Here is a 13121-nt window from a genome sequence, read left to right on the forward strand (position 1 = left end):
AGTGACACTGTGGCCAATGCCGCCTTCTGATTGCCTCTGTTAGCATTTGGCAAAGCCCTGCCACCTACTCACTCAGTGAGGGCGTACAAAAAACGAGGTAAGGAGTCAATTTAAGTTCTTTTTTCCAGATAGCTACTCAGTTATCGCTACAAATTCACTGACCCAAAACATTTTTTCTCTGCTGTTTTTAAATGCTACTTTGAACACCCACTAAGTCTGTGGGTGTATCTGGGTCTGTAACCACCCTAATTCTACCCATTTACGTGCCACTATCATACTGTTGTAACTGCTGTATCACTGTAACATGCTTTAAAATACACCGAGGCTGCACAGCTACGTGTAAAAAATGAAACCAGAACACTCTCTACTACCTATACAAAAAACCCAACTCAAAATGGATTAAAGACCCAAATGTAAGAACGGATATTATAAGACTCCTAGAGGAAAACAGAGGCAGAACACTCTTTGACATAAATCCCAGCAATATTTTGGGGAATCTGTCTCCTAGAGTAATAGAAACAAAAACAAAAATAAACAAATGGGACCTAATTAAACTGAAAAGCTTTTGCACAGGAAAGGAAACCATAAACAATGAAAAGAAAACCTAAGGAATGGAAAAAAATATTTGTGACTGATAAGGGCTTAATTTCCAAAATACACAAACAGCTCATACAGCTACATATCAAAAAAACAAACAATCCCAACAAAAAATGGGCAGAAGACCTATACAAACATTTCTCCAAAGAAGACACCCAGATGGCCAACAGGCACATGAAAAGAGGCTCAACTCTGCGCATGCAAATCAATGCAAATCAAAACTACAGTGAGGTACCACTATCTCACACTGGTGAGAATGACCATCATCAAAACTCCACAAGTAATAAATGCTGGAGAGGGTGTAGAGAAAAAGAAACCCTCCTACACTGTTGGTGGGAACGTAGTTTGGTGTAGCCACTATGGAGAACAGTATGAAGGTTCCTTAAGCAAACTAAAAATAGAGATATAGTAGGATCCAGCAATCCCACTCCTGGGCATGTATCTGGAAAAGACGAAAACTCTAATTCAAAAAGATACATCACCCCAATGTTCATAGAAACATCCTACAAAAGCCGAGACATGGAAGCAACCTAAATGTCCATCGACAGATATTGGATAGAAGATGTGATATATATAAAAAATGGAATTATTACTCAGTCATAGGAAAGAATGAAATAATGCCATTTGCAGCAACATGGGTGGACCTGGAGATTGTCGTACTACATTGAAGTAAGCCAAAAAGAGAAAGACAAATATCATACCATATCACTTATATGTGAAATCTAAAAAAGTGATACACATGAACTTATTTACAAAACAGAAATAGACTCACAGACATAGAAAACAAACTTATGGTTACCAAAGGGGATGGGAGGGAAGGATAAATGGGGAATTTGGGATCAGCAGATACAAACTAATACATGTAAAATAGATAAACAACAAGGTCCTACATAGGGAACTATATTCAATATCTTACAATAACCTATCATGGAAAAGAATATGAAAAAGTTATATAAATGAATTAAAACACTGTAAATCAGCTAAAAATTTAAAAGTTAAAAAAAATAAAAACAGGTGGTAAGTTAAAGACTACTACAAATCCAGAAATATGTTAGGGTGGGGAGTGTGGTAAAATGTTTTAATGGTATAAACATACAACTTAATCCATAGCAAAAATCACCATGGGAATGTTGTAATAAAAATATTTTAAAATGAAATATATATATATAGAAGCTAATTCCTTTATTAGTCACTTTTTTCAAAATGTTTATAACTAGTTTTGTATCTTAACTTTTCCACATTATAACCAGCTTGATTAGTGTAAAAAAAAATCCTATTCGTATTTTCATTAGTATCAGCATAAATTTATACATTTATGCATTAAAAGACACTTACATTTATCTAAGAACAGATTACAGCATTCATTTATTCAAGTCCTTTTACATCTATCAATAGCATTTCAGAGTTTTCCGCAGAGAGATCTTACACTTTTGACAAACCCTTTGTTTCTAGGTAAGTTCTTTTTTTTCCTTTTTCTCTGTAAAAGGCTTTTCTCCATTATAATTTGTAAGTGGGTCGTCTGCCAACTGATTTTTGTACATAATCTTCCTTATCTTGCACAACTTTCAGTCAACTCCTCAAGCAGAAACAATCGTATGCCATGAACAAAAACTGCAATTTGGCCACCTTCATTCTAATTTTCACATTGTTTAGTTCTTAATTTGGTTTGTTTGTATTATAGTATGCCTAGAACAATGATAAACAGTGGTAACAGAGCAGTCATCCTTATTTATTCTGTTCCTGATCCTAATAAAATGCTTTAGTATTTCACCATTTAAAAAAAAGACACTGGCTTTTCATTTGAGACTTTCACACTTTGTCACGTTAAAATGTTTTTACATTTCATTTTCTTAGTATTCCTCTTTCTCTACTTTAGTAGAGGATTTTTTTTTAATTAAAAATAATCTAATAGGGTCAAAAATAATGCACCAATTGGAATTTACTTATTTAACCATTCATTTTATTTAAGATTTTCCAGCTGGGATCACCTGGGTCATTTATAATTTTCCAAAATTACACAAAATGCTGCATAGAACATCACTGCGCATAAGACAGTGGTTTGAACTTTTTCTGAATTCAGATTTCCTCTGAAAAGACAACTTTGCTGAGAACTACCAGAACAAAGAGCATCTGTGCTTCACTTTGTTTGACTACACTTCTCTCTCCACCACTCTGGACTGTGTCAGTGTTTTTCAGTGTTGGTCCTTGAGTGCATTCCTGCTGGCTCTCACTGTCAGGAGCCATGTTCCAGCTTTGTCTGGAAGTGCAGGGGTCGGCAGGGTCTGGATGTGGATCTCCGGCCAACACGAGATGCTGTTCTGCCAAGTGCCTAGAGTCTAGACCTAAAGTAGCTCATCGTGGGAGCAGCCCCACAGAGGCATGTGCCCCTGCTCCATAGCCTCTCAAGTCCCAAGGTTACAGGAATAATTAGTAGGGGAATTTATCCTACTCTCTACTTAAAAATATGCTGTTCTTGAATAAAATCGTCTAAAATCCACCTATATAATACCAGTTTGCCACTTTATCTCACACAGTTCTTGTTTCTTTGCTGAAAATTTCCCCATACTTCCTGAAGACAATCAATTCCTTGATGCATTATCAGTCTGTTTCCTGGTTCAGAATGTGTAGAAGCTGCCTGACCAATTCCTTGAGGAAAAAAGATCTGTCGTTGTCCCATTAATTATTATAAAATATAGGAAGCTAGCCAGAGAAGTTGACAAAGCTCATACTCCATTACCCTCTCTCCTGGCCCCACCAGAGGACCAAAAAGGCATAAACTGGGTCTACACCAGCGTGGGCCGGCTGCTCAGAGGCACTAGGTCCAAGAGAAAAAGAGCACCAGGTCCTTGACTTCAGCTATATGGGGACTGAAGATGCATAGGTCATAAATTAACCCAGAAACAGTATCCCAGAGAATCCAGGAAGCAGACGATCAGGATGAACAGAGTGAGGAACAGGAGGACAGAACTTCGCTTTGGTCAGCAACTACTGCTGTAGAAACAGAGCATTTAAGAGTCAAGAGGCAAAAGAAGGAATCAGATAGGTAACTTGGCCGTGGTGGGGAGAGATTATGGAGACCACTTCCAACAGCCAGGAAAGTGCCTGATCAAGCTCTGTTCTTTTTTTTTTTTTTCCTTAAGTTGAGATAAAATTAACATAATATAAAAGTTATCATTTTAACCATTATCAAGTGTACAATTCAGTGGTTTTTAGTACATTCACAATGTTGTGCTACTGTCACTACTCTAATTCCAGAACATTTCCATCATTCACAGAAGAAACCCTATACCTGTTGACCCCATTCCCTCTCCCTGCAGTCCCTAGCAACCAGTAACGTAGTTTCCATCTTCAGAGATGTCCCTATATTGGACATTTCATACAAATATAACCATATAATATGTGACCTTTTGTGTCTCAACTGCTTTCACCTAGCATAAAGCTTTTAAGACTCATCCATGCTGCAGTACGTATCGGTACTTCATTCCTTTTCAGGGCTGAATCATATTCTGTGGTCTATTTATTCTTGAATAAACAGCAGACCCGTATTTCTGAATCCCACTAGCACAGCAGAAAGCAAGAGCTACACTCAGTCCTTGCTGGTGTGGGTACTCCCTGACAAGTGGTGGAAAGAAGCTGACAATGTCTTCACAACACTGTTCACAGTTTTAATTTTGATGATCCTGGATCAAACGCTTTGGTTATAAATCCACAGCAAATTCTGTGAGTAACTTGGGAATACCAAAACCTACTTTTAAACATCAGGAGCCAACCTAAGCAGCATATTGCACAAAAAGCCTTTATTAACAAAGCCAGGGAAATACTGGCTCAGACTCAGAAAGGAGACTGGCAGGAAGAGGCAGGAAAAGAAACAAATCATTCTGAATGAGGCTGTTCCTGCTTGAGATCCTGTTAAAACTACAAGGCAACTTTGGAGAGTTACATGAAGCTAAAAAGAAATGCTGCTTATCCTGAGGACTGATCGATTCAGTAATAATTAAATCGCTGCATGGCAGAGAGGGTTTATCCTGTCCACCAGTTCTCACGGGAAAGGCCAATTTGCCCGGCTCCATGTAGCCATTAAGCAAACTAAGGGTGTAGCCTGCATCCGTGAGATAAGTGCTATGTGCTTTCCAAAGGCCAACATTAAGGTGTCTAACATGGTTTCTTACTAAGTCAACAGGAAGATGATCAAGGCAGCAAAGGTCTATGAAGACGGAGCCACACTGTGATCAAGTATGACACCTGGTGGCTGACTAAGAAGAGAAATAAGTATCTTCACTCTTCAAATATTTCACATCACATAATGCAGTTTAGAATAAAGAGATGTCATTTTTGACCCTCAAATTAGCAAATTTTTTAAAAAAATCATAACGTGTCAGGGAAGATTCTGGAGAAGAAGAATAAAGGTGATAAACTGGTACCACCTTTCTACAGGGCAATTAAACTCTGCTATCAAAAAACCTAAAGGGGGGAGGGTACAGCTCAAGTGGTAGAGTGCGTGCGTAGCAAGCACTAGGTTCTGGGTTCAATCCCCAGTACCGCTATTAAAAAAAAACCAAACTAGTAAATAAAAAAACAGACCTAATGAGCTCCCACCCCCCCCAAAATAATTAAAATTTAAAAAAAAAACAAAAAACCTAGAATTTCACATTCTCTTTAAGTCAGTAATTCCACTGCTAAGTTTATCTCAACAAAGTTATCACAGATGTGTGCCAAGATTTAGCCAATACATCTGATTCTGGAATTGCTTATAATAGCAAGAAATGGGACAGTTCATAAATTTAGCTACATCCCTATATTTAAATATCTTTTGCTATGCACTAACAGGGAAAGAAGTACAACAGTTACTGTTTTTAAGAAAAGAACACACTTTATGTAATTATTTCAATTAACAAGGAAAAAAAGAGAGAGGCCCCCACAAAAAATATACCAAGCAGTGAACAAGGCAGTCTCTGAGGGAGTACAGCTGTGGTGGAACTTTCATTTTCTACCTAGTTCCTTCTGTGTTGAAAACAAAACGAACCAATCTATTTTTCAATTTAGCTTGAAAAATTCAGAGCCGGCCAGACAGCGTAAGAGTTGACTACAGAGATATTTCAGACGCCAGAAAGAACATTCGGTGCGCACGTCTGGAGTACGGGAAAGCCTGAGCCCTCAAGCCACCGTCAGCCCCTGTTCTCAGGAGCTGCTGACCAGCCCACTGCCCGCGGAGGCTGTTTCAAATCTTCACTCTCTTCTCAAGTTCCCTTCCCCACCCCCGCCCCCTTCACCCTCGGCAGTGACTCCCCACCCCACGTGTCCCAGGGAGAAGGGGCACCCGCGTCTCCAGGGGTCTCGGCCTGCTCTCCTCAGACACGGCCACACCTGCACACGCCGCAGCCCCATCACGGAGAGAAGACGCTCTCACTCTGCCTTTACTACGACGCCCTGCGCTGCCCCGAGGTCGGCGAAGAAGAGGACTGGAGAATCCGTTAGGATGCAACCTGGAGCTCAATCCCGACTTTATTTCAAACGGACCAGCAGAGGGCTGGGAAAGAAGATGGACAGGAGGAGACTGTGGGGTGAAGAGGAGATGTCACCTCAACTTCCTTATGAAAAGACAGGGGAATTACAAATACATGTATGTATTCATTTTAAGTGGGGACAGCAAGCATAGGTGATTATAATGATAGAATTACCATATGGTAAACTGCACACATTCAGAATGTAAAGTTTTAAAACGTGGCTAAGTCCGTGAAACCATCACCACACTCACCACACTCAGGATAGTGAACAGAAGCATCACCCCAAGTTTCCTCCTGCCCCTCTGTCTCTGCCTCCCACAACTCCTGACTTTGGGGGTGCATGAAGACGGAAGCCCAAGTTGGTCTGACTCCCTCCTTTCCCTCTGACCTTCACTGACCTGACCCCGTCCTCCTCCCTAGAAGATAGCAATAGCTCGCTTCTCCCCTGTGCTCCCCCCAAACCCCTAATCCTGTCTCTACACGCCACTCACTCTGTTCAGGTTAAGGTTAAGTCCAAGATCCTCAACACGACCCGCAGGGCCCTCCCTCCAGGATGTGGATCCTGCCTACCCCTCCAGCCTTATTTCCTGCTAAACCCCCACAAAACTCAAGCACCTGTCAGGGGCAAATACTTTATACTCCTCAAATCCTTTCCAGTCTTTTCACACGCTGTTCTCTTGGTTTGGAACAAACCACCCTAGCCCCTCCCAGCCCCAGGAAACTCCTATCCATCTTTCTAGAATCAAGACCACTGTTTCTCAACCAGGGGCTATTTTGTCCTTCAAGCGACATTAAGCAATGCCTAGAGATATTTTTGTTTGTCATGACGCTGACATCAGTAGGTGTAATCCTACGGACATCTAGAGGGTAGAGACCAGGGCTGCTGCCAAAAGTCCTGCAGTGCACAGGATGGCCCCTATAACAGAATCATCCAGCCCAGAGTGTCAGCAGTGAAGAGGTGGAGAAGCCCTGATCTAGATTAAAGCTTAAACACCCCATTTTCTATGAAAGCCTTCCCTGGCCTGCCCCCCAATGAGTGCCATGCTTTGTTGTCGGGTCTGCCCTAATGCTCCCAATGTATTTCTATCTTAGCATTTACCTCACTGTGTGGTAAGTTCTGACTTACTTATCTGTCTGCTCCATTACGTTATAATTGCTTTCTCGCAGACATAGTAAACAATCTTATGATTACCAGAGGAAAGGGGTGGGAAGGGATAAATTTGGAAGTGTGAGATTTACAAATGTTAGCCACTATATATAAAAATAGGTTAAAAAAAGTTTCTTCTGTATAGCACAGGGAACTATGTTCAATATCTTGTAATAATGTTTAATGGAAAAATATGAAAACAAATATATGTATGTGTATGTATGACCGGGACATTGTGCTGTACACCAGAAATTGACACATTGTAATGGACCATACTTAAATAAAAAATTTAAAAGGTAAAAATTATAATTGCTTCAAAACAGAGACCATCTTTTTCATCTGTATCCAGTGTGTCACAGAATAGCTCACTGTTTTGTAGTTAAAACTTAAATAACTTATACTTAATAATGAATGAACAGGAGAGAGGATAGAGAAGAAAAAATCACTTATGCTCTTGGCTTTACCACAAAAGTCCTTTAAAAATTACATACATAATATCTGTTTGCTGCAAAAACATCAGGATATACAGATAAGCAAAAAGAGAAAAAACAGAAATGATTTTTTGAGTAGGCAGAGGCACGATCCAACCACGGAAGAAGTAAACCCCACAAAGCAAATCTGAGAACTCTGAAAGGCAGTGCCAGGGTCCTGGCAGTAGGAATCCTGGTGGGTACTCTACTTACTTGAGAACAGCAATCTCTTGAACGGTTATGGCCCTTTTATCCTTGGTTCCCATGTAGGAGAATATGTTTGGCTTAACTCTGATGAAACAGAAAACAAAACCTGTTGAAGTTGCATAGCATCAGGAACTCACATTTTTCTAATTTAAAATTTAAAATAGATACACTTGAAATCATAACAGAATTAGAGAAGAGTAAGGAGAAAGTTTACTTAAAAATATACCCAGGAAAACAATGTGCAAGCCAAGAAAGTAACACCTGAACACCTCCCTTCTTAGCTGTGGGTGACAGAACGCCTGTGCCAGCCAGCCGCAGAGAAGGGAGTGACACACTTCCTGTCGAATACATGCAATTCATTAATTACTTAACTGTGAAGGTAAGGAAAAATCCATTCTGATATACCATGTACCACTTTGAGAATTTTATATCTTCAGTTTTTTAAAAAGTTAATAGTGAATCTTCCAAAAACACATGCTATTTCTTAGTTATAAAACAGCCAAATGCTGAAACAGGGATAGGAATAGTTTTAATATGAAGAGATAAGTAAACGAGTTAACTAAGAATTTTATAAAAACTGCCCCACATGAACAGGAGAGAAACAGGAATGATTTCTTGAACCCTAAGCAATCCCCAGCTCCAGATCTCAGAGGAACTAAACTCCCTCTCTGTCTACTCTCCTGTCGGGAACTGTCTATTCTCCCAGGCTCAGGTATGGACAAGGCATCACTGACTAGAAAGCCAGCAACTAGAGTAAAATAAAATGTTACTTCAAATGGTACTGTGTCCTATGGGCTGAACTGTGCTCTCTTACAACTTGTGTATTTTACTGACTCCCGGTACGTCTGAATGCAACTGTATTTGGAGACAGCACCTTAATTAAGTTAATGAGGCCATTAGGGTGGGTCCTCATCCAATTCAACTGGTGTCTGATAAGAGGAGGAAATCTGGACAGAGAGACTCTGGGGTACACGCGCACGCGCGTGCGCACACACACACACACACACACAGACACACACACACACAGAAGACCATGGGAAGATTCAGAGGAAGTGGCCATCATCAAGCCAAGGAGAGGTCTTAAGAAAAAAAACCCTGCCAAGACCCTGAGCTTGGGGCTTCGAACCTCCTGATAATGGGAAAATGAATTTCTGTTAAGCTGCCCAGTCTGCGGTATTTTGTTACGACAGCCTTAGCACACTAACACACTATGTACTGTGTTTAAACTGGGCTAAATATATGTCAGAGAGTAAATTTCCACTGTACAGATTTGCTGTGGTGCCCCAACCCACTTCTAAAGGTAAACTGGCTTCTGACCCATCCTCAGAGACCCAATCTCTGCTAAGTTTGCATTCCTCCAAGAAAATCTGAGTGGTCTCAGGTTTCCCATCTAGTCAAACTCCAGGAGCTAAGAGCTGACAGCAGAGCAGGCAAACCTCCCCAACCACATCAAAGCACAGGCTATCAGGGAAGACAGTTAATTTTTATTTTCAGGGGGATGGACTGGTAACTCTCCACTATATGCGAACCGTTTACTTACAGAATTTTCATCTTGACTCACTGGTAATATGCAAGGAGGTTAAAAAAAATTAACTCACCTATTGTGTAAGAAAACTATGATGGGGAGGAGGCACATTTGCTACCTGTTTGCCCATTTTCCCATTCCTCTCTTCTCAGCACCAGAAGAGGAAAATACATTTCTGCTTTGATTTTGTACAGGTACAAGAACAAGACACTAACCTTAAATATTTGGACAGTACATTAATAGCATCCATGGTATCTTTGTTTTCCTTGTACAGTACGAAGTGGCAGTAACTTCCCCTAGACTTTGGCCAAGAATGTTTTCTTGGATCTTTAAAAAAAAAGAAAATTAAATGTTATATACACCATAATAAAAGTTAGCTGAGTTTTTTCTTATGAAACCCTACAAGCTCACTGTTTTGCTAGAGAACCTTTGAGAGAGAAATCAGATCTAGTCTGACAAGAAATACAGGTTAAGTGGTTACAGCTTCGTGGACTACAGGTATTGAGCTGTGACTGGATACTTATCTGTCTGCATTTAAAATCAGCAGCGAGAAATGCAGGTGGTGTGACAAGTGGCTAAGCCTAACCAGCAACCTTCACACAGAGAAACACAGAGGGGTCCAGCACTCCCCAGCGGCTTACTTCACAAGCTCATGTCTGAAGGCGGGCCGACTGGCTCTCTAGAGCACACGCAGGTCAGAGAGAAACAGCAGTCACGTCAGAAACTCCAAGCCTTGCCTCGTACCCCAGTCAGGTGTTCACACGTACAGATTAGGATGGGGATGAAGCTTGTGAGGAGCTGCCTCAGTGACACGTTTAGATTTTCCAAAGGCCACTTGCATCACAAAAGTTGAGCTGATACTAGATCATTTACAGAGGTCTACCCGACAGAGAGGGCAGGTGGCATTCAAGACCTAACTGTCACTCCTAGGGGCAAAGGAGACTTTAAAAATTAAGCCAGGTTCAATGTTAACTTCTGAGCCATTGTTACTTCGACTGCTCAACTTTCTGGAAACTGACAGACATGTCAACACTCGGGAGAATTCTGAATTTTTAAACTGTTCTTTTAAATGAACATTTAAATTACACTATAATCTAGAAACATATATTTAAACAACATTAAGATTTATTTATTATAAAATTTTGGGGGGGCAGAGATAATTAAGTTTATTCATTTATTTTTAGAGGAGGCACTGGGGACTGAACCCAGGACCTCATGCATGCTAAGCATGTGCTTTAACACTTGAGCTGTACCCTCCCTGCAAGATTTAGACCTCAGTTCTCCGAAGGGTATTTTGAAAAACCAGCACTTCGGGGAAAACATGTAAGCCACAACTGCACTTCCTAGAAGGCTGAACAGCAAAGTTCATGAGCCCACACCAGAAACTGACACAACATTGTGAACTGACTACACTTTAATAAAACATACACATAAACAAAGCTCATGAGTCTTGCATGACACACAGCTGCAGCTGTTATTTGAACGCATCTAATCCACTTGATGTCTGTAAGTTTATCAAAGAAAAACAGTGAAAAAGTATTTCATACAATCCCTAGAAAAGAGTCTTCTTTTAAAAATGCTCCTTTGTTTTTGTCCCTAAAATAATCCTTTGGCATGAACTCATGAATCCTTCATCTTCAGAGACATGAGAAACTTCTGGTACTAAAATTGCTTGTACACCTGCCCTTGTCAAGGCAAAAAGCTCTGCTTGATAGCTTAGTGTTTAAGTTACAATGTAAAGAACAAATTGACTCCTACTGCACAGCACAGGGAAACATACTCAATTTCCTGTAATAACATATAATGTAAAAGAATCTGAAAAGAAAATTTTTTAGACATATGCATATATGCATAAATGAATCACATTGCTGGACACCTAAAACTAACACTGTAAATCAACTATATTTCAATTAAAAAAATAAAAAAAAAAAAAGAACTGACCAAAAGCCATCTTGGAAAACCCATAACTCATCCTCAGAAAATTGTGAATAGAAACATTATTCTTGGTTTTCCTTCCAGCTCACTTACAAGTTGTCTATACTCAGCACTTGTGCCAAAAATCATTGGCATTTCATTTTCTCTACATGAAACGCCAACTGCTCTTACCTGCTGCAGTTCTGACCTCTGTCCAAATGCACAGCATAAAGAGCACAAGAGAGCAATATTTAATTTATGATAATATTAAAGTGCTTTCGAAGTGAACATGCAAATGACCGCATGGAAAGTTTCCACTGAGGATTTCTACCGGACCTGGCGGTTATGCGGTGGGGTAACAGCCATTTAGACATTAACAATGGAATGTCGCAGAGGCAAACAGTGAACAAGAAGAAAACTCACCTACAAGGCCCCAGGCTTCCCTGTCTCAATGCCCTCACGATGGCCTGTCCGCTCATCCTCACAGCTGCACTGTCTGTGCCCAGAGGATGGAGCAAAAGGTGTAAGACTGGATGCAATGTGCCCTCTCATCCAGAGATGTTTTCTTAAATAGGAGGGGACGTGTGCCAAAATGCTATTTGGGATTATCTTTTGGTGGTGAGACTGCACGTAATTACTGTTTTGCTTTGTGCTTCTAATGCTGTGTTTTATGAGTTTCTTGCACTGATTTCTTGTTTGAAAAAAATTTGAAAAATATAGAAAACAGTTCTCAAACCTATATAGATTAAAAGAGATTTAAAAGACTTATCCATCAAATGCACAGTTCTGACTTCCTTTGTATCATTATCTGCACAAGCCATTTGTACACAAAAAACATTTTTGAGACAATCAGGGAAAACTGAACACACACTGGCTATGAGATATTGAGAAATTACTGTTAATTTTGTAGGGAAGTGATAATGGTTTAGGGTTTTAGTCCTTATCTGTTAGATACACACTGAAGTATTTATGAGTGAAATGAAGTGCTACGTAGAATTTTCTTTAAAACACTCCAACAGGAAAAAAGAAAGTGGGAGGAAAAGACTAAAAAAACAATAGAATGTTAATAATCTTAAAGATGGCTGACAAACACGCAGGGGTTCCTTTCTTTGTGTCCGTGTGTGAAAACACCCAGAATAAAAACTAAAAAAACAAACAAAAAAGCTTGTGATAAAGTTGAAGTGTAGTTACCTTTTTCTCTAACAACCCCTTCAGTACACTCACAATTAACTATATGGCAAGAAATAAATGAAACCACGAGACTAAAAAACTAAATGCTATTATACCTTAAGAGAAACCATGACAACCGATATGAGTTTGGCTCACAAGCATGCATCTTTTATTAGCAAATCCAAGCACTGAGCATGCATTCAATTATTTCCTCTGCAAATAACAGATATAAGGATTCTTCTTCCAAGTGCACTCAGTATACAAAATAGTAATAAGCACATACATTGATTGACTGGGAATATTTTGAATAACGGAAAACCAGTGAGTCTCAATGTATCTGGGACAATTTGTTTGACTTTATAAAAGTACAGATCCTTGGAAGCTAAGTAATATATACAGCAGCTTTGCGGTTTAAGTGAATTTAAAATAGCTTTTAGACATTTTTGACACACTCTGATTTAAAATGCGAATGCAAAGAACTCTCAGGCCAGGATAACAGGAAGCAACCTGAAGGTCTGGTATGTCAGCCCCAGGAGACGGGAAACACAAACCATATAAAAGATGAAAACCACGGTCAAGAGTCATGT

At 39.8% G+C, this 13121-nt stretch overlaps 1 protein-coding gene across 1 annotated transcript in view; it reads right to left on the minus strand.

Moving 5' to 3' along the window:
• PUS7 (pseudouridine synthase 7) overlaps positions 1-13121 on the minus strand; it is a 47933-nt gene that overhangs the window by 18553 nt on the left and 16259 nt on the right. The window contains 2 exon segments of the mRNA XM_032484194.1: positions 7932-8009; positions 9666-9777. Coding sequence (XP_032340085.1) covers positions 7932-8009; positions 9666-9777 — 190 coding nt within the window.

The sequence above is a fragment of the Camelus ferus genome, chromosome 7, assembly GCF_009834535.1.
Source record: "Camelus ferus isolate YT-003-E chromosome 7, BCGSAC_Cfer_1.0, whole genome shotgun sequence".
Lineage (NCBI taxonomy): Eukaryota > Metazoa > Chordata > Mammalia > Artiodactyla > Camelidae > Camelus > Camelus ferus.